At 42.0% G+C, this 19,939-nt stretch overlaps 3 protein-coding genes across 4 annotated transcripts in view; 1 reads left to right on the forward strand and 2 right to left on the reverse strand.

Moving 5' to 3' along the window:
* Positions 1-111: 111 nt before the first annotated feature.
* Positions 112-3,231, reverse strand: LOC139391059 (cilia and flagella associated protein 96). Of its 2 annotated transcripts, none has more exons than XM_071138545.1 (8): positions 2,895-3,231; positions 2,539-2,638; positions 2,145-2,367; positions 1,382-1,519; positions 1,129-1,204; positions 809-988; positions 536-708; positions 112-444 (listed from the first exon to the last, which is right to left on the reverse strand). In XM_071138545.1, the coding sequence occupies exons 2-8, from the start codon at positions 2,636-2,638 to the stop codon at positions 390-392; spliced, it is 945 nt and encodes a 314-aa protein (XP_070994646.1). In that variant the 5' UTR covers positions 2,895-3,231; the 3' UTR covers positions 112-389. The 2 variants fall into 2 exon arrangements, with proteins under 2 accessions (XP_070994646.1, XP_070994647.1); XM_071138546.1 differs by having other exon boundaries at positions 161-444; positions 2,980-3,199.
* A 430-nt stretch (positions 3,232-3,661) lies between these two features.
* LOC139391061 (LRP2 binding protein) lies at positions 3,662-7,484 on the forward strand. The gene is made up of 9 exons (XM_071138548.1): positions 3,662-3,721; positions 3,822-3,949; positions 4,315-4,421; positions 4,611-4,724; positions 5,207-5,349; positions 5,439-5,544; positions 5,665-5,888; positions 6,576-6,741; positions 6,979-7,484. The coding sequence occupies exons 2-9, from the start codon at positions 3,838-3,840 to the stop codon at positions 7,042-7,044; spliced, it is 1,038 nt and encodes a 345-aa protein (XP_070994649.1). The 5' UTR covers positions 3,662-3,721; positions 3,822-3,837; the 3' UTR covers positions 7,045-7,484.
* LOC139391060 (sorting nexin 25) overlaps positions 7,397-19,939 on the reverse strand; it is a 54,342-nt gene continuing 41,799 nt past the window's right edge. The window contains exons 17-19 of the mRNA XM_071138547.1: positions 12,181-12,362; positions 8,991-9,091; positions 7,397-8,324 (exon numbers count right to left, since the gene is read on the reverse strand). Coding sequence (XP_070994648.1) covers positions 8,259-8,324; positions 8,991-9,091; positions 12,181-12,362 — 349 coding nt within the window. The 3' untranslated portion in view covers positions 7,397-8,258. The remainder of the gene's footprint in view (positions 8,325-8,990; positions 9,092-12,180; positions 12,363-19,939) is intronic.

A 19,939-nucleotide genomic window follows, 5' to 3' on the forward strand; every position in this document is an offset into this window, starting at 1 on the left:
TGTCATGTCCTCTGTCATGTCCTCTGTTATTACCACGTTCAAGATAGTCAGCATTGAACTAGTCAGCATTAAACTACACTATAAAATCAGTTAAATCAGTCAACAAAAAGCTCATCCGAATGTCAAAGTATGCCTTTAATATGTCAATAAAATCCAACAGGAGCCGGTTGTCTACTTGATAGGAGTTTCCATGGAGACTCATCAATCATTCAGTGCAGGTCAGGCATCATGGTGGGGCTTCCAGCTTACTCACGCAACAGGACAGCAACATTTCTTAGTGCTATTCTGGATTTTTCAAAAACTTAAAATATCAATGTGAAAGATTATAAAAATATATTGATATTTGAACAACATAAATTCAGTACAACCTCAGATAGCAAGTTTTCACATCAGTATGCCATAACAGATGGTATATTCATGGTGTAGTTTGCAGAGTGCACTGTCCTGAAAAACCAAAGACCCGAACAGTCAAACACAGTTTCCTCAAAATATTATTCTGTCTGAGAGGATATTGATGGAAGAGATGGAGTCTCACCTGTTCACATTAACACTGATGATGCTCTTCACGGGGGTGCTCTTAGGTCCGGGAGATGGGTGGAATACCTTTCCTTCCTTATTCACGGTCACAGATTTGGATCTCCGGGTGATGTAGGGGTCAGCAGAGTGAGAGGGGTAAATGTCAAACGTACCTGCTTTCATGCCGCCAATCTAAAACAGAGAAAACCTCCTCATAAAATCTCCTCATAACACACACACTTGTAATAATAAATCATAAGGTCTGATGTCTGTATCCTCTCTGCACTTTCACTGTTTTGTTTGGTGAGCTGGGTTTGAAGGGAACCACAAATCTCTTCTTCTCCTCCAATCTCTTCAGAGGTGGCAGAGGCTTGTCCAGTTTGTACGGGTTGTTGTCGAAACATTCCTTTGGGTGGAGGTTCAAGTGGAAAGCACCGCCTTTCAGCATAGCTTTATGGCTTACTGTCTCTTTCTGAAAAACATACACTCACTTGTATAGTTAGAGAACACATGCACCTCTGGATATAAATGATTATCTTGGATCCTGTTTCAACCATATAATTACATTTATATATCTGTGGTTTCAACACTACTATTTTCCTGGCCTCTCACCTTCAACATCTCATTTGCTCTGTCATAGGGGTCTGAGGAGTAAGGGACAGCTTTGGACAGGGTGACATTCGGATAGCTATGGGACAAAAGGCTCCATCACTATCCATGCATGAAAACAGAATACTGTACTGTTAAGTATAGTGAAACAACACCATGGTTGCATCCCAAATGGTCCCTTAATTTCAAAAAGTGCACTATATAGGAAATAGGGTGCCATTTGGGACACATCCCATCATCTACAGACATACTGAACCTGTATCCACTTCCCCTCTTGGGTGGGTTGGTGAGGATGTTCTTGCCTGATGGTTTGCACGGCTTCCTGGGGACCTTCATAGGACTCATGGCCTGGATGGGACCACTCAGAGTTCCGTAGTAGCTGCCAACCCCTGACCTTGAATAATGGTAAGCCAAGTTCTGGCATCAATCGCTGCATGCCACTGGAGCAAGTGGAGCAACTGTCTAAGAAATGCAGTATAGTTTGCTCAGGTCTAATTTAATTGGGCCAGCAGTAATTTCCATGGTCTCAGCTCTCTGGCTGAGTGACTGGTCCCTGGTTCCTGGGCTGTGTTCCAAATGGAACTCTATTACCTATATAGAGCACTACCTTTGACCAGGGTCCATAGGGCTATATAGGGAATAAGGTGTCGTTTGGGCCACAGCCCTGGTCTCTGAGTTGATTAGGGCCAAGCAGAAAAAATCTGACTCTGAATGGTAAAGGAATACAGAATGCATTATGAAGCTGGGGAACAAACTGCATGACGGAGTGGAAACGGAGCTCTGGAGATCCTTCTCATGCGCTGATTCAAGCCTGTAACCATGTCAACCTCAACTATTTCATATAAATTACATTGTCTGTTTTGGTCAGGGAGATCAATTCTTTATTTGTTTTAATGTTTAAGTCTCTTAATGTAATCAAGATCATCACCAAAACAAGGTGATGGCGTCTATTCACCATCTGTTCTAATGCTGCCATTAAGCACATGTCTGTGAAAAATAAAAATGATCTCATGGCTTACGGTTTCTTTTCTCCATTGCTGGGGAGGAAGGCGCTGCCTACGTTCTTCTTGGACTGCTGACTCCTGTGTTGCCGGGCGAGCCTCACAGGGTCTGTGAGGGCTTCTTTTTCAAAGACCCGCTTAAAGTGAGTGTCAAAGTAGCCCACTTGTAAGCCTGACTTCTTCTTGGTGGCCCCACCAGTCAGTATTTGTTTACCCTTCTGAGCAGACTCATTGCAGGGACCTTAAATGGTAGGTGAATAGGATTTAACGTTACATTTTTTTACCATAAATATTACATCCAACTATCGCATCTTGCCTTACTTGTCTGTATATACTTCAATAGTGTGCAATATATATATAATCTAGTTGAAATCCCTTGTCCACTGTCATTATCTAGACATGGTGTACTTACGCTGAATTAAAGGGGTGTATTTGTCTCCAATGGAGATGTATCCCATTTCCTTGAAGACTCCAATCCTCTCCATATCTGACTTCCCTCCTTCTGGGGGCATCTTTAGGGAATAACAGTGAGCCCAACCACCAATTACTATTCAATTTAATAGCTACCTCTGTAAAGTAAATGTTGACCATTTCTATTCTCTTCAATTGTTATAATGGATTATATTCTCAACCCTTGATGAATTATCCTAGGTTTATCTGTTATGGGATGACACCGTTGGAAATTCCATTATAATAATCAATCAATAGATACTATTTAATAAATAACTGAACATTAAAATTCCGTATTATTCTAAAACAGAAATCTACCTTTAATTCGCGGGTCTTCGATCCGCAGCTTGGTTTAGAAAATTATGAATTGTTCTCGTTCCTGTATCTGTGTACATTGTGTTACCTTGGCGTCCGTTGTGCTCAAGCGGGCGAGAGGAGGGGTTGTAGCTATCGTCTTTGCGGAGAATATTTGGATTCTGTCTAGCCATGTAGTCTACGCCTTTTTACTTGTCAATAAAAGGAAAATATAATCTACATTCTCACTTGGCAATATTAAAACATCAGTGTGGGGTTGAGGGTATCTCTCTACACTCTAACTATGAATTATTCTCCACTGCAATGGTAACTCGCACACTGCACCACCACCTGGTAATATAATGAATCAATTATTTCGCAATTATTTTGTCTCACTTGCAAAAAATAGTTGAGTTTCCAACTAAACATAAACGGAATTACAACATAGCCTAGACATCATTTGTAAATGCACCAGGGTTTACACCGTTTCAGCAACAACAACAAAAATATGGGCAATCAGTTATTTTCTGTCAACGTTTATTGATAGGACGAAATTTATTTTTCAAATTAATTTTCAGACAAAGTATCATTCCTTTCTAATAATCCAATAGGCGAATATTCAAACAGGCCTAATCAAACGTTGTGTTGTGATAATGATAATTGTTATTGTTACTGTTAGCACATACTAGTTGCCTACCTCTACACAACAATAGAGTAGTGTGATTTACTGAACGCACAGTATTTGCATCACAGTATTTGTTTAGTAGTTGCTTAGTAACAGATTATATTGTGTCGTAGCATAAAGCGCACTGCAGACTTCATGCACACAAAATGAACAAACTGCGTGAAAGGTAAGTCAGTAAAAACAATCAAGGTGGGTTCTTATTTGATGTTTTAAAGCGTAGGTGTATCCTAGCAAACAGATTGTAAAAATATAGGGATGTATTGCAGGCTCTGAGGCAAGGGTATGAAGTCGGGTTATAAAATCGATGCTCCAAAGAAACACAGCCAAGAAAAGGTGTTTCGTGCCATCACGGATGTCTACCGAGATGAAGGAGGGAAACCGACTTCACACCAAGGTATTCAACACAAGATAAAACAGACAGGCACTTTAGAACTGGGACGTTTCATGAGCTCAGATCAGCTGTTATGACGCACCACAGCTGTTGTTGTTGAGGTGAGTTAGGGAGTGACTTTAAAGAGAAGGAAAACCATTGAAAATATTAACCTTTGTAGATCAAACTTTAATCGACCCACAGTAGAAGTGAAATCACTCAACAAATATAAAGTTCATTTCCCACAATCTTTGGTTTCCTTCTATTCTGTAAAATATTCAGTTTGTTTGCCTCAGATCCACAACAGTCTGGGAAAATGGGCCCTGGTAAAAAATAATGCACAGAAACACACAACCTGCCAGTTGAACCACATGATTTGTTCTCCTCAGAGAGCCTTGCCACTCAGGTGGAGAGGGCTGAGAGACTGCTGAAGGGTAGAGCAGAAGGGGGAGACAAGCAGGCCCTTTTCCTGCTGGGACAGCTGTACTATTATGAGGTAACAGCTCTCCCATTCATATATCATATGCCCATATACTGGACATAGAAATGTAGCTAGGCATGTGGTTTCCTCTGATATAATGGAGCCATGTAGGAGCCATTTCAGTAGTGCAGAAATACCAGTGAGGTATACTGATCTTGAGCGATGATGCCCTGGTTTTCTGATTGTACTTTACTGCTGGGCCAGGGGCGCTATGAGGAGGCAGAGAGAGTCTTTGATGGCCTTAAGGACAGCGATCCCAGAGCCCTCTTCCAGCTAGCTGTCATGTATTATGATGGCCTGGGCACTGCTATGGATCAAGTGAGTCACGGTATTGATAGTGTTGTGCATTCTTCCTTGTTTGGTTTGCTGGGTTTCCACCTCATAATAAATTATAATGGGTAACTGAAGAACCCAATGGAGCATCTCTAAAAACTGCTCACTGTCACGCCTGCTACTATCAAATCAAATGTATTTATATAGCCCTTCGTACATCAGCTGATATATCAAAGTGCTGTACAGAAACCCAGCCTAAAGCAATGCAGGTGTAGAAGCACGGTGGCTAGGAAAAACTCCCTAGAAAGGCCAAAACCTAGGAAGAAACCTAGAGAGGAACCAGGCTATGAGGGGTGGCCAGTCCTCTTCTGGCTGTGTTACTACCATGTTATGAATACAAACTACTGTAAGTCTACCAAACATACCTCATGTTGAGTAGTCTCCCTAGGCAGATGGGTTGCCTTCCACAATGTAACCTGTTTGTTGCGTTGGTCTGGGTTTTTACAGTGTGTTGTACTCCTCTCCAGGCAAGGGCAGTGGACTACATGAGGAGAGTTGTCCAGAGGAATAACCCAGAGGCAGGCTCCATCAGATACACTGCTCTGTATCACATTGGCATAGCCTACCTGGAGGGCTATGGGGTCCAGCAATCCAATACAGAAGCAGAAAGGTCAGCAGAAGCACACGCACAATGTTTGAGATGTTTTCTGACTCATGGAGAACTGTTGTGGCAGTGACTGTGTTGTTTTTCTCACCCAGTTACTGGCTCCTTGCTGCTGATGAGGGAAACCCCAGAGCCTGTGTAAAAGCTCAGAGTTCTCTGGGTATGTTCTACTCTAGACCTGAGACACAGGACCTCAAAAGGGTATGATGTGTGTACCCATGAGATGTTTCACTTTGATCAATAATTCAGGATTCTATTTAAACTATTCCCTTTCATAACTCGGTTTCCCCACTGTGTGCATGTGTGTGCCCTGTGCTCCAGGCGTTCTTCTGGCACTCAGAGGCCTGTGGCAATGGCAGTCTGGAGTCCCAGGGTGCACTGGGGATCATGTACTTGTATGGTCAGGGCATCCAGCAGGACCCCAAGGCTGCCATTGAGTGCCTGAAGGAAGCGGCTGAGCGGGGGAATGTGTACGCCCAGGCCCACCTGGCTGCCTACTACTACCACAGGAAGCTCTACTCCAGAGCAGCAGCCCTTGCCAAAAGGTACTGTCATAGGGTATATCATACAGTAAAATCCCTGTTCTGTCCACAGGTTATACACCTTTGTATAAGTCAATCCACCACAATAATGACACAGTTAAGTGTGATAGTCTTTTTCAATCAATCTCCCTTTGACACATATAATAGTATCCTAACCAACAGCAATTTGATTTCCCTTTGAACCATATTCATTATGCGGTTGCTGGTAACATACCCCATAGAGAGCCGGTCCCATCAGAGTTGTTCCAAACAGCAGTAAGACAAAGAGTCCTTGGAAGCAGTGTAGCGTGGTTGTGTTGTTCATGTCGGTATGAGAGACGAGACACAAAATACCACGGCAGCCCTTTTGTTTATTGGAATTGAAAATGTAAATGTGTTGCCAAAAAGGGCAGTTAAATACACAAGACACTAACCATCTGTAGAACACTAAAGCAGTGATAAATATGTATGGTTTATTAGATAGAAGTCGAGGTTAAAAAAAGATATGCTGCGGCCAGGGCTAACCTACTACCCTCTATTTCCACAAGGAAAATGATTGAAGCTATTATTAAATTGTAGGCTGTAATGTTCCGGAGTGACACCTCAATGGAAAAAATCTATATTCCAATGTAAATGTCAGGCAACTGAGCGTATTTAAGAAAAGTATTATTTGTGTGCCAAAGAAGTCATCTTCCCACAATGAAAATGTAGGATTACCAATTACGATGACATTGCTGCCATCGCCATGGTCACCGACTGCCTGCCTGAATACGTAATTAAGGGCATGGCCATTGCTCTTTTCTACTACGCCCGATGTCTGGAACTGGGAAAGGGGGTTCCTCAGAGCAAGGAGAAGGCCTGGCAATACTTCACTAAGGTGGGCACGCACATTCAAATGTATGTCAATGTCTGTCTTTTTGGTTGTGTGTCAGACCCCAGTAAAACTAGCTGTCGCCATTGGCATCGGCTAACGGGGATCCTAATAAATCAAATCAAATTCTGCTTGACCCATTTGCCTGAAATAGCAACATAAGTATCAGTGAAGGCCAATTAAGACGAGTAAGATTTTACCTCTATTCTGAATCTCATACTGGAAACTATTCTCTTTGACTAGGCTGCTCGGCTAAACCCAGAAGTGTGCCAGGACCTCCAGAGGGACATCATCTTTAGCAGAATGTAGAGATCCACCATCATGACCTTAGTTAGGGAGTCCAGATAGCAGTCTCCTCTGTTGCTTTGAGATTACTTGAGTAAATATCAGAGCTGAATGCTTTGTGCTCAGTGTGTGGGTTTGGTATGGATAGGAGTATGGTGATTGTGTGCCCAGTGTAAGAACTGTTTAATAACTACAGACTCCACACATTAGAATGGTGTTACCGGTACTACTCTGCATGAACTTGGGGTCCTTGAATTCAGATACAATTTATATACATTTGTAGCATCCAAATTCAGATGGTTTCAATTTCATACAATTCTGAGAAGCTTACATTGACAAGTGGATAAATAACACAAAAAAAATAGTTAACAAGTCATACATTTTTCTTTTGCAATTTATTGCTTATAAATGCTCTAAACAATTTTTGGGTAAAAATAAAATCTATCAATAAGTCACAAATAAAATTGTCACAATGACTTTACATGACATATTGCACAATGAAGCCGTTCTACAATGAACATAATGTAACATTGGTGGGGAATGTATTTGAGGTCGGTATGCAGCTTGTTTCTTCATTATATGAGCACAACACTCATCATTTCACAACTATTCACATTTTGGATCCATAACAAAGTAATCAATCAATAGCCTGGCTTTCTGCAACAGACCTTGGCAGTGGGACTGATTTGTCATTTTCAGCTACTGAACAAAACAAAGAAATGTAAGGTAGTAACAGGAACAGAAGCTTGTCTCCCTAGTTTGAGCACTACATAATCAAATCCATTCAGATAAAAGTACCGCAGAACAACAGAAAAGACATCATCCATTCAGTTTAATCTCATTGTTTACTGTACCATGCTGGAACATTACAGTACCTCTGTGTTGATGTTACATTTCTCTTCATGATCTATCTGTTGAGTTAAAATGAAAAAAAATCTAGTTTGAACAAAAGATAATACATAATCCTTCAACGAGTGTCTCTCCTCTGAAAACCAAGACTAAACTAAAGCCATGTCGATCTCCAGGTTTCCTTCACTCAGTGTGTGTGTGTGTTAGGCTGCGTCCCCAAACGGCACCCTATTCCCTATAGTGCACAACTTTATGCCCTCTGGTCAAAAGTAGTACACTATATTAATGGCACCCTATGCCCTTTGAGGGAGGGAATAGGATGCCCTAGGGTTCTTGCTCCACATTAACCACACTATCCTGTGTTTTGCGTACATATGGGCCTTGCCCCATCAGATCTGGTCAGTCTCCACGTTGAGTTCTGGACACAGCTCTTTGAGGATCATCTCCATCAGAACCTGAAACAGGGGCAGAGGAAACGTGTCAGGAGGCCATTAAACAACATCACTTCAGCATGGACTCAAGTGAAGGAGAGTTTGTTTTGTGCACTTTGTTCCTATGCAGGCATGTATGAGAATGACTGACTCTTTGACCCACTGATATCTTCCCCTATTAGATGGAATGAGGCAACCATAGCATATGTAACACATATGTACAGTGGGGCAAAAAAGTATTTAGTCAGCCACCAATTGTGCAAGTTCTCCCACTTAAAAAGAAGAGAGGCCTGTAATTTTCATCATAGGTACACTTCAACTATGACAGATAAAATGAGAAAAAAATCCAGACAATCACATTGCAGGATTTTTAATGACTAAATACTTTTTTGCCCCACTGTATATCTATGGAGGCAACTTCAGAGTATTCCACACAAATAACTTTGTTGACATAGTGCAAATGGGAAAGCTTTTGGAATGTACACATGCCCTTTTAAACCCATTCTCCCTCTCTTTGTGTGGTCTGATCTGCCAGTAATGAGATGCTGGTCTGAACTGAGCTTCTAGGTGGCTGAGCAAGATGTGTTCGTGAAATTCCTAATGGAATCGGGAGGGTGGCTCCTTCAAACAGCACCACCACAGCATGTTTTAGGATACTTTGCCATTTCACAGAGGGTGAGGTGAACTTACATAAAGCAGATGCTTGTTGGCATTGGCCTCCTGAAGTGCGTTGAAGATCTTGATGATCCCATACCTGGCGTTCTGCTGTCCCACCAGGTTCTGTAGTGCATCTGAAAGACAGTTAGCATGCTGTATGTGGTTGTTTTACCTACCTTAGTCGAATGACCTGACTAAGTCACCATGGATAAGAGCGTCTGCTAAATTACCAAATTGTAAAATGTAAAAATGTCCACATTCAGAGATCCAGCCACAGATACCCATCAGCTCTAGGAGCAACATGTCTGCAAAAAAGTCAAATAGGGGGTGCTTATATTTTCTCTGTCTCACACAGTGTGTAACCTGTACAGTGTGTGGTGTGAAATGGAGCATACAATATGCAGGTAACTGACAAAATAATGGATGGACACAAAGTATATTGAAAGCGGCATTTTCCACCACCATCAACTCAACACCAAATTATGGAATTTCTCATGGAAGAATGGTGTCACATCCCTCCAATAGAGTTCCAGACACTTGTAGAATCTATGCCAAGGTGCATTGAAGCTGTTCTGGCTCGTGGAGGTCCAACGCCCTATAAAGATGCTTTATGTTGAGGTTTATTTTGGTGGTTGCTGTTAGCGAAGTATTTGTATTATTTATTTTACCAGGTCTGTTTTGCTCATCTTAATCAATAGATTCTGCTGAGCAAATTGACCCTTGTATTACGCATATCGTTAATCTCTCTCTTTAACAAGGCACCTTTCCCAGGGACATGAAACAAGCTAAAGTTATACCTCTGTATAAGAAGGGGATAACGTCTGACCCTGGGAATTATAGGCCTGTATCTATCCTCAAAGATCTTGGAGAGAATTGTACGTGAGGGGCCTCCTGGGTGGCGCAGTGGTCTAGGGCACTGCATCGCAGTGCTAGCTGTGCCACCAGAGACTGGGTTCGAGCCCAGGCTCTGTCGCAGCCGGCCGCGACCGGGAGGTCCATGGGGCGATGCACAATTGGCCTAGCGTCGTCCGGGTTAGGGAGGGTTTGGCCGGTAGGGACATCCTTGTCTCATCGTGCACTAGCGACTCCTGTGATGGGCTGAGCGCAGTGCGCGCTAACCAGGTCACCAGGTACACGGTGACCTGGTTACGGCATTTTCCGACACATTGGTGCGGCTGGCTTCCGGGTTGGATGCACGCTGTGTTAAGAAGCAGTGCGGCTTGGTAGAGTTGTGTTTCGGAGGATGCATGGCTTTAGACCTTCGTCTCTCCCGAGCCCGTACGGGAGTTGTAGCGATGAGACAAGATAGTAGCTACTAACAATTGGATACCACGAAATTGGGGGTAAAATAAAATAAAAAATTATAATAATTTTATATATATTCTAAAACCCGACTGAAAATCGTAAATTTTTGTTTGTTAACATATTCATACCTGTTAACAAACATGTACGATTTTCAGTCGGGTTTTAGAAAAACATACTCCACTGATTCATGTCTACTTTACTTCATCAGGAAACTTGACATCATCAGGAAAGAGATTGATGAGGGAAATCTGGGTGGAATGGTACTGCTGGACTTACAGAAGGCCTTTGATACAGTTAACCACTGTCTCCTAATCTCCAAACTGGAGGCACTGGGGTTAAGCAGTGTCCCTCTAGGCTGGGTAAAGTCCTATTTATCAGGAAGGGAGCAAGTAGTAGAGGTTAATGGTTCACTGTCTCAGGAAAAACCAATGAGTTGTGGCGTTCCCGCAGGGGAGCATGCTTGGGCCTCTGCTGTTTTTATTGTATATTAACGATATGAAAGATGCTTGTTGTTGCAGTCTTTTTCTTTATGAGGATGACTCTTCACTTCTGGTGTCTCACAAAAGTAAAACTATGTTGGAGAGCATACTTAGCACAGAGCTCGCTAACATTAGCAAATGGCTTGAAGATAATAAGCTATCTCTGCACTTAGGGAAAACAGAAGCAATTATTTTTGGATCCAGACCTACAATGTGTAGGTCGTCTGAAATCAGAGTGGAGTTAGGGGGTGAGGTGCTGACTACTAAAACCTCTGTTAGCTACTTGGGATGTATCATTGATGGAAGCTTGGGAGGGGTGAGCATGGCCAATAAGGTGCTAGGGAAGGTTAATGCCCGGACTAAGTATTTGGCTAGAAAGTCCAGGCTGCTTGATAAGGACTCCATGAAAGTGCTAGCTACTGCCCTCATTAAATGCCATTTTGACTATGCTAGTACTTCCTGGTTTGGGGGCTTATCTAAAGTTATGAAGGGGAAGCTCCAGATAGCCCAGAATAAGCTGATCAGGGTAGTATTGAAGGTCAGTCCACGTACTCACATAGGCAGGAGCTGCTTTCAGGAACTAAACTGGCTGCCTGTGAGGCTAGGGTGTCCCAGATTAGACTAGGTTTGGTTTACAGGAGTATGTATAGTCCTGCGCCCAGATATCTAAGTGATTACTTTCCTCATGTTGGGGATGCACACAATTACAGCACCAGATCAGGTGTTGCTGACGTGTGCTTATACAGGTTCAGGAGTAATGCTGGGAAAGGTACTTCCTTGTATAATGGAGCCTCAGAAGGGAATGAGTTGCCTCTGCCTATAAAAACAACGTCCTCTCTGGACAGCTTTAACAATAAAGTAATAAAAATATGTTTGTCTTCTGTGCCCATATGAAAAACCCCTATGATGTAACTGGAATGATGAGAGAGATGTTCTTCTTCTCTGTTTTAGTTTTATTATTTCACAGCCATACTGTGTTGGATCTTGTCTAGCCATCTTGTGTCAAGAGGACCACAATGGAAATAAGTCCCAGACTTTGTGTGTTATCCTCAATGATTTTATTCATGTGTATGTATGTCTTTTAAGTTGTATGTGTGCTTGTTTTTAAAAAAATTGTCAAATTAATAAACTAAAAGATCCAATAATCCAATTGAAACAGAAACTTTTGTTTCAAAACCAACGCCAGACTCCACCCCCCACCCCTTGAGTACTGATCCATGTCAGATATCAATCTCTAGCAGGGTTAACGCGCACACCCTTGTGGAACAGGGAGTTACAGCCACAAAATCAACATTGTAGAATAAATACATTTAACTCCTGCGCACACGATTTTACCTCTGCAAACGAATTATAACATGTATTTGAAGAAAAAGGTCTGACCAAAACATTGTTAATAAATGTACAGAGATGACACCTGTATGGCAGGAGGGAAGACCTACCTGGGATATTGTCTAGCAGCTTCTGTTGAGCTCTCTCCTTGGTCTCCCGACGTTCTGTGTCGGACCGAGCCTTGATTTGGGGGGCCAGTTTTCCGTTGGGCCAGAATGTGTCGCGGAAAATGTTGATGTAGCAAACAATCATCTGCTCACTGAAGATCCAGTTGACAGTGTCTCGAATCTGCCTGATGGGGTAGGGAGGGAAGGTTGACAAAAGCCTCTACATTACAGTATTAGCTAACATTATTCCACACATGTTCAGAGCACAACAACCCATTGCAGTGCATATCTGGAACACCCAGTCTGATAGCTGTGGTAAACATAACCCTAGTTGTGCAGTTTGACTTGTTAAATAAGCTAAACGATCTCAACCAGAGGGATATCACAGAGAGAAGGAGATTGATCCAAGAGTCCACAAACCCCTTGCATCAGTGTGTGAATCGTGGTAGGGTCAGAGTCAGCTTCCCAAATGATACACAATTCACAAACATAGGGCGGCAGGTAGCCTAGCGGTTAGAGAGTTAGGCCAGTAACTGAAAGGTTTAGTTTGAATCCCCAAGCCAACAAAGTGAACAATCTGCTAATGTGCCCTTGAGCAAGGGACTTAAACCTAAATACTCCAGGGTCACCATTGATAATGGCAGACCCTGGCTGTGACATTACTCCGCGGGCATCTCAGGGGGAGTTGGGATATGACAAACAAAATCCCCCACCTAATTATTACTTTTGACCAGAACCCTATGGGTGAATAGGGTGCCATTTGGGACACAGCCTGGGAGAGTCTACGCACCATTTAGAGCAGTGGGTTAGGGTGCAGAATAAGACAAGTACATGATAACAGAAAAAGACAATAACAGCATAACTTTTTATGGCTGCAGGGGCAGTATTGAGTAGCTTGGATGAAAGGTGCCCAGAGTAAACGGCCTGCTCCTCAGTCGCAGTTGTTAATATATGCATATTATTATTAGTATTTGATAGAAAACACTCTGAAGTTTCTAAAACTGTTTGAATGAAGTATGTGAGTATAACAGAACTCAAATGGCAGGCAAAAACCTGAGAAGAAATCCAAACAGGAAGTGGGAAATCTGAGGTTGGTCAATTTTTAACCCAGCCCCTATTGAATAAACAGTGGGATATGGATAAAGTTGAACTTCCTAGGGCTTCCACTAGATGTCAACCGTCTTTAAAAACTTGAATGAGGCTTCTACTGTGTTGTGGAGCCGGATGGGAGCTCTTTGAGTCAGTGGTCTGGCAGAGAGCCAGGTCCTGGTCACGCGCATTTCATATGATAGCGACCTGCGTTCCATGGCTTCTCTACAGACAGGAATTCTCCGGTTGGAACTTTATTGAAGATTTATGATAACATCCTAAAGATTGATTCTGTACTTAGTTTGACAAGTTTCTTTGACCTGTAAAATAACTTCTTGAAGTTTTCGTCCGATGTTCGTATGGACCTGCACGAGTGTTTGGATTTGGGTACTAAACGCGCTAACAAAAGTAGCTACTTGGACATAAACAATGGACATTATCGAACGAATTAAGCATTTATTGTGGAACTAGGATTCCTGGGAGTGCATTCTGATGAAGATTGTTAAAGGTAAGGGAATATTTATAATGTGATTTCTGATTTCTGTTGACTCCAACATGGCGGATAATTTTATTTATTTTCTGAGCGCCGTCTCAGATTATTGCATGGTTTGCTTTTTCCGTTAAGTTTTTTTGAAATCTGACACAGCGGTTGCATTAACCTCTTGCGACGAGCAATCCCGGATCCGGGAGCGTAATCATAGCCTCAAACGAATTTGCATGACGCAGCAGACACAACTACTTTTCCTATTCATGAAAATTGCAAATGAAATGAAATAAATATATTCAAACACAAGCCTTTTGTTAACAACACTGTCATCTCAGATTTTCAAAATATGCGTTACAGCCAACGCTAGACAAGCATTTGTGTAAGTTTATCATGGCATAATGCTATGCTAGCTCTGCTGGCAGCAGGCAACATTTTCACGAAAATAAGAAAAGCAACCAAATTAAATAATTTACCTTTGAAGAACTTCGGATGGTTTCACTCAGGAGACTCCCAGTTAGATAGCAAATGTTCCTTTTTTCCAAAAATATTATTATATAATATTATTTTTGTAGGCGAAATAGCTCCCGTTTCTTCATCATGCTTGGCTGAGAAATCGACCGGAAAATGCTGCAACTATAACGCCAAACTTTTTTCAAAATTTGCTCCGTAATATCGACAAACACGACAAACGTTGTTTAGGATCCATCCTCAAGGTGTTTTTAACATATATATCCGTCGAGGCAATTGGTTTCTCATAAGAAGCGATTGGAAAAATGGCTACCTCAGTATTTTACGCAAGATTTTCTGCGGGAGACACCATGTGACCACATGCTATATATATGGTCCCTTCAATGGAAATGCCTAAAAAGACGTCACAATGCTGTAGACACCTTGGGGAATACGTGGAAAACGTAAGGTCATTTGTAGCTCATTCACAGCCATATAAGTAGTCATTGGCATGAGGCGGTTTTAAAAAATGTGGCACTTCCTGGTTGGATTTTTATCTGTGTTTCGCCTGTAACATCAGTTCTGTGGCACTCACAGACAATATCTTTGCAGTTTTGGCAACGTCAGAGTGTTTTCTTTCCAAAGCTGTCAATTATATGCATCTTTTCGTGACAAAATATCTTGTTTAAAACGGGAACGTTTTTTATCCAAAATGTTTAATAGCGCCCCCTAATGCATAACTGGTTAAGGAGAGGTATATCTATATTTCCATGTCAAACAATTGTATTTATCAACATTTATAATGAGTATTTCTGTAAAATGATGTGGCTCTGCAATATCACCGGATGTTTTTGGAATTAGTGAACGTAACACGCCAATGTATACTGAGATTTTTTTTTATATAACATGAAGTCCTATGAGTGTCATCTGATGAAGATCAAAGGTTAGTGATTAATTTTATCTCTATTTGTGCTTTTTGTGACTCCTCTCTTTGGCTGGAAAAATGGCTGGGTTTTTCTGTGAGTTGGTGGTCACCTAACAATCGTTTGTGGTGCTTTCGCTGTAAAGCCTATTTGAAATCGGACACTGTGGTGGGATTAACAACAAGATAACCTTTAAAACGGTATAAGATGTTTGAGGAATATGTTTGAGGAATTTTTATTACGAGATCTCGGTTGTTTTGAATTTGGCGCCCTGCACTTTCACTGGCTGTTGTCATATCATCCCATTAACGGGATTGCAGCCCTAAGAAGATAACAGAATAAGACAATAACAAAATAAGACAATAATAGAACAAGACAATAACAGAGCCCTGCCTGTCACTCACCAACCGATGAGCTCTCACTCTACAGATAGCTGGGGTGTTTTAGTACAATACCACTTGCTGTCATATACACCAGCGTTCCCCAAAAACCGGGCCGCGGACCGGCACATTCACTACCGGGCAGCATGGAAAGGATAAAAATATATACATATATTTTTAAATCGGTAAAATAAATGTTGAATTCTTTGAGCGAAGAAAACATGAACAAGAACGACAGAAGCAAGTCTTGAAAGCCACGTCAACAAACGTGGCTGCACCGAGAGCGTCATACTTCGTGGCTAGCTGTATTGCTAAGGCCAAGAAGCCTTTCACTCTTGGCGAGTTGATGATTCTACCTGGTGCTAAGGACATTTGCCGTGAACTCTCAGGAGATGCTACAGCTAAAAAGATAACAGGTTCCTCTTTCGGCTACCACCGTCACTAGGCGAATTGATGAAATAGCGGAGGACGTTGAGGCACAATTAGAGAGGCTTAACGAGTCACTGTGGTATGCAATCCAGGTTGACGAACCTACCGATGTTGACAACAAGGCAATACTGCTTGTTTATGTGCATGAGAATATGTTGTGTGTGCTGTCCCTGCCGACTAACAACGGCCACAGAACTATTCAACTATTCGATTACAGTCGTGGCCAAAAGTTGAGAATGACACAAATATACATTTCCAAAGTTGCTGCTTCAGTGTCTAGATATGTCAGATGTTACTATGGAATACTGAAGTATAATTACAAGCATTTCATAAGTGTCAAAGGCTTTTATTGACAAATACATGAAGTTGATGCAAAGAGTCAACATTTGCAGTGTTGACCCTTCTTTTTCAAGACCTCTGCAATCTGCCCTGGCATGCTCTCAATTAACTTCTGAGCCACATCCTGACTGATGGCAGCCCATTCTTGCATAATCAATGCTTGGAGTTTGTTAGAATTTGTGGGTTTTTGTTTGTCCACTTGCCTCTTGAGGATTGACCACAAATTCTCAATGGGATTAAGGTCTGAGGAGTTTCCTGGCCATGGATCCAAAATATTGATGTTTTGTTCCCCGAGCCACTTAGTATCACTTTTGCATTATGGCAAGGTGCTCCATCATGCTGGAAAAGGCATTGTTCGTCACCAAACTGATCCTGGATGGTTGGGAGAAGTTGCTCTCGGAGGATGTGTTGGTACCATTCTTTATTCGGGACGGCAGGGTAGCCTAGTGGTTAGAGCGTTGGACTAGTAACCGGAAGGTTGCAAGTTCAAACCCCCGAGCTGACAAGGTACAAATCTGTCGTTCTGCCCCTGAACAGGCAGTTAACCCACTGTTCCTAGGCCGTCGTTGAAAATAAGAATTTGTTCTTAACTGAGTTGCCTAGTTAAATAAAGTAAAATAAAATAAAAAAGTAAATATAAATTGTGAGTGAGCCCACTCCCTTGGCTGAGAAGCAACCCCACACAAATGGTCTCGCTTTACTGTTGGCATGACACAGGACTGATGGTAGCGCTCACCTTGTCTTCTCCGGACAATCTTTTTTTCGGATGCCGCAAACAATCGGCAAAGGGGATTCATCTGAGAAAATTACTTTACACCAGTCCTCAGCAGTCCAATCCCTGTATCTTTTGCAGAATATCAGCCTGTCCCTGATGTTTTTCCTGGAGAGAAGTGGCTTTCTTTGCTGCCCTTCTTGACACCAGGCCATTCTCCAAAAGTCTTCGCCTCACTGTGCGTGCAGATGCACTCACACCTGCCTGCTGCCATTCCTGAGCAAGCTCTGTACTGGTGGTGCCCCTTCCTTGCAAGTAACCATGGATGACAGAGGAAGAACAACGATTCCAAGCACCACCCATCTTTTGAAGCTTCCAGTCTGTTATTCAAATTCAATCAGCATGACAGAGTGATCTCCAGCCTTGTCCTCATCAACACTCACACCTGTGTTAACCTCACTAGGGTAGGGGGCAGCATTCGGAATTTTGGATGAAAAGCGTGCCCAAAGTAAACTGCCTGCTACTCAGGTCCAGAAGCTAGGATATGCATATAATTGGTAGATTTGGATAGAAAACACTAAAGTTTCCAAAACTGTTAAAATAATGTCTGTGAGTATAACAGAACTGAGGAAAATCCATCCAAGGAAGTGCTATTATTTTGAAATGTCTCTTTTCCATTGAAAGCCTATCCACCATACAAAGACTTATGACACAGTTCACGATCTCTATGGTTTCCACAACATGTGGCCAGTCTTTAAGCATTGTTTCAGGCTTTTACTCTGAAAAATTAGGGAGGAAAAGCACTTTCAATGAGTGGACAGTGGAAATTTCCAGACATGAGTCCAGCGTGTGACCGGGAGCGCGCCTTTCTTGTTTCTCCTTTTCTATTGAAGAAGCTTTTGTCCGGTTGAAATATGATCGATTATTTATGACAAAAACAACCTGAGGATTGATTATAAACATTGTTTGACATGTTTCTATTAACATTTATGGTACTTTTTAGATTTTTCGTCTGTCTGTTGCGACTGCGCTTTGTTCCAATGTATTACTGAACAAAACGCACCAACAAAATAGTTTTTTTGAATATAAAGAGACTATCGAACAAAACTAACATTTATTGCGTAACATGGAGTCTTCGGAGTGCAAACTTATGAAAATCATCAAAGGTAAGTGATACATTTTAACGCTATTTCTGACTTTTGTTACTCCTCTTCTTGGCTGCAAACTGTTTGTAATGATTTGTCTGCTGGGCGCTGTTCTCAGATAATCACATGGTTTGCTTTCGCCGTAAAGCCTTTTTGAAATCTGACACAGCGGTTGGATTAACAAAAAGTTTCTTTAAGCTGGTATATAACATTTGTATCTTTTATGTATGTTTATTATAAAAATTTCTGTTTTGTTGAGTTTCACGCTCTGCAATATCACCGGATGTTGTTAGAGACAGTGTTTTACAGAACAAAACGGGCTAACAAAACAGAGGTTTTTGGATATAAAGAGGGACTTGATCGAACAAAAACATTTATTGGGTAACTGGGAGTTTTGTGAGTGTAACCATATGAAGATCATAAAAGGTAAGCGATTAATTGTATCGCTATTTCTGACTTTTGTTACTCGTTTACTTGGCTGGTTACCGTTTGTAATGATTTGTCTGCTGGGCGCCGTTCTCAGATAATCACATGGTTTGCTTTCGCCATAAAGTATTTTTGAAATCTGACACAGTGGTTGGATTAACAAGAAGTGAATCTTTAAACCGATGTATAACACTTGTATGTTTCATAAATTTTTATAATGAGTATTTATGTTTTTGAATTTGTCACTCTGCAATTTCACTGGATGTTGGCCAGGTGGGACGGTAGCGTCCCACACCCCCTAGAGAGGTTAACGAGAGAATCACTGACATGATGTCAGCTGGTCCTTTTGTGGCAGGGCTGAAATACAGTGGAAATGTTTTTTGGGGGATTCAGTTCATTTGCATGGCAAAGGGGGACTTTGCAATTAATTGCAATTCATCTGATCACTCTTCATAACATTCTGGAGTATATGAAAATTGCCATCATACAAACGGAGGCAGCAGACTGAAAATTTATATTTGTGTCATTCTCAAAACTTTTGACCACGACTGCGCATGTCAGGAAAATTTGATTGGTCATTCTGTGTTGTCGTACACACGGACGGGGATGCTGTCATGACTGGAAGGCTGTCTGGTTTCACTACCCGGGTTAAAGAGGTTGCGCCTGAATGTGAGTCTACGCACTGTGTCATTCACAGAGAAATGCTGGCTAGCCGAAAAATGGCACCCGAATTTAACGTCGTACTGAATGATCTTTTAAAGTTATCAAATAACATCAAAGCACACGCCCTTAACTCGCATCTGTTTGGACAGCTTTGTGAGGAAATAGACGCAGATCACAAATGCCTTATCATATACACAGAAGTCAGATGGCAGGGGGAGATCGCTTGACAGAGTGGTTGAGTTACGAGAGCCGCTGCAGAGATTTCTTTCAGAAAAAAAGTCACCACTGGCAGCACATTTCAATGACAAGGAATGGGTCGCAAAACTCGCTTACCTGTGCGACGTATTCAACCTGCTCAACAAACTCAATCGGTCACTTCAGGGGAGAATGAAAACTGTCCTGAAGTTGGCAGATAAAGTGTCTGCATTCAAAGCCAAACTGGAACTGTGGGGACGGCGAGCGGACAGGGGCATATTTGAAATGTTCCAAACATTAGCGGGGATTTTGGGAGAGACCGAGACGTCTTTCTCCCAGCTGGTGCGAGATCACCTAGCTTCGCTGTCAATGGAGTTTAAATGTGTTACTTCCCAACCGCAAAAGACCCACGAAGGGTGAAGGAATGGATCCGCAACCCATTCGTGAATGTCCCAGGTGAATCGTCCATGTCCGTGCAGGAAGTAGATCAAATCCTTGAGGTTGTAAATGGCGGTGGCCTTAAAAGT

This window comes from Oncorhynchus clarkii, chromosome 31 (assembly GCF_045791955.1).
Source record: "Oncorhynchus clarkii lewisi isolate Uvic-CL-2024 chromosome 31, UVic_Ocla_1.0, whole genome shotgun sequence".
NCBI classification, from domain to species: domain Eukaryota; kingdom Metazoa; phylum Chordata; class Actinopteri; order Salmoniformes; family Salmonidae; genus Oncorhynchus; species Oncorhynchus clarkii.

Excerpts from the sequence above, each read along its gene's own strand:
- LOC139391059 (XM_071138545.1), bottom strand. The coding sequence starts at position 2,638 with ATGCCCCCAGAAGGAGGGAAGTCAGATATGGAGAGGATTGGAGTCTTC. Across the intron at positions 2,368-2,538 it reads ATACACCCCTTTAATTCAGC|GTCCCTGCAATGAGTCTGCT; the intron begins GTAAGTACACCA and ends CTACCATTTAAG. Across the intron at positions 1,520-2,144 it reads AGCAATGGAGAAAAGAAACC|GTCAGGGGTTGGCAGCTACT; the intron begins GTAAGCCATGAG and ends CCATTATTCAAG.
- LOC139391061 (XM_071138548.1), top strand. The coding sequence starts at position 3,838 with ATGAAGTCGGGTTATAAAATCGATGCTCCAAAGAAACACAGCCAAGAA. Across the intron at positions 4,422-4,610 it reads GACAGCTGTACTATTATGAG|GGGCGCTATGAGGAGGCAGA; the intron begins GTAACAGCTCTC and ends CTGCTGGGCCAG. Across the intron at positions 5,889-6,575 it reads GCAGCAGCCCTTGCCAAAAG|GATTACCAATTACGATGACA; the intron begins GTACTGTCATAG and ends ATGAAAATGTAG.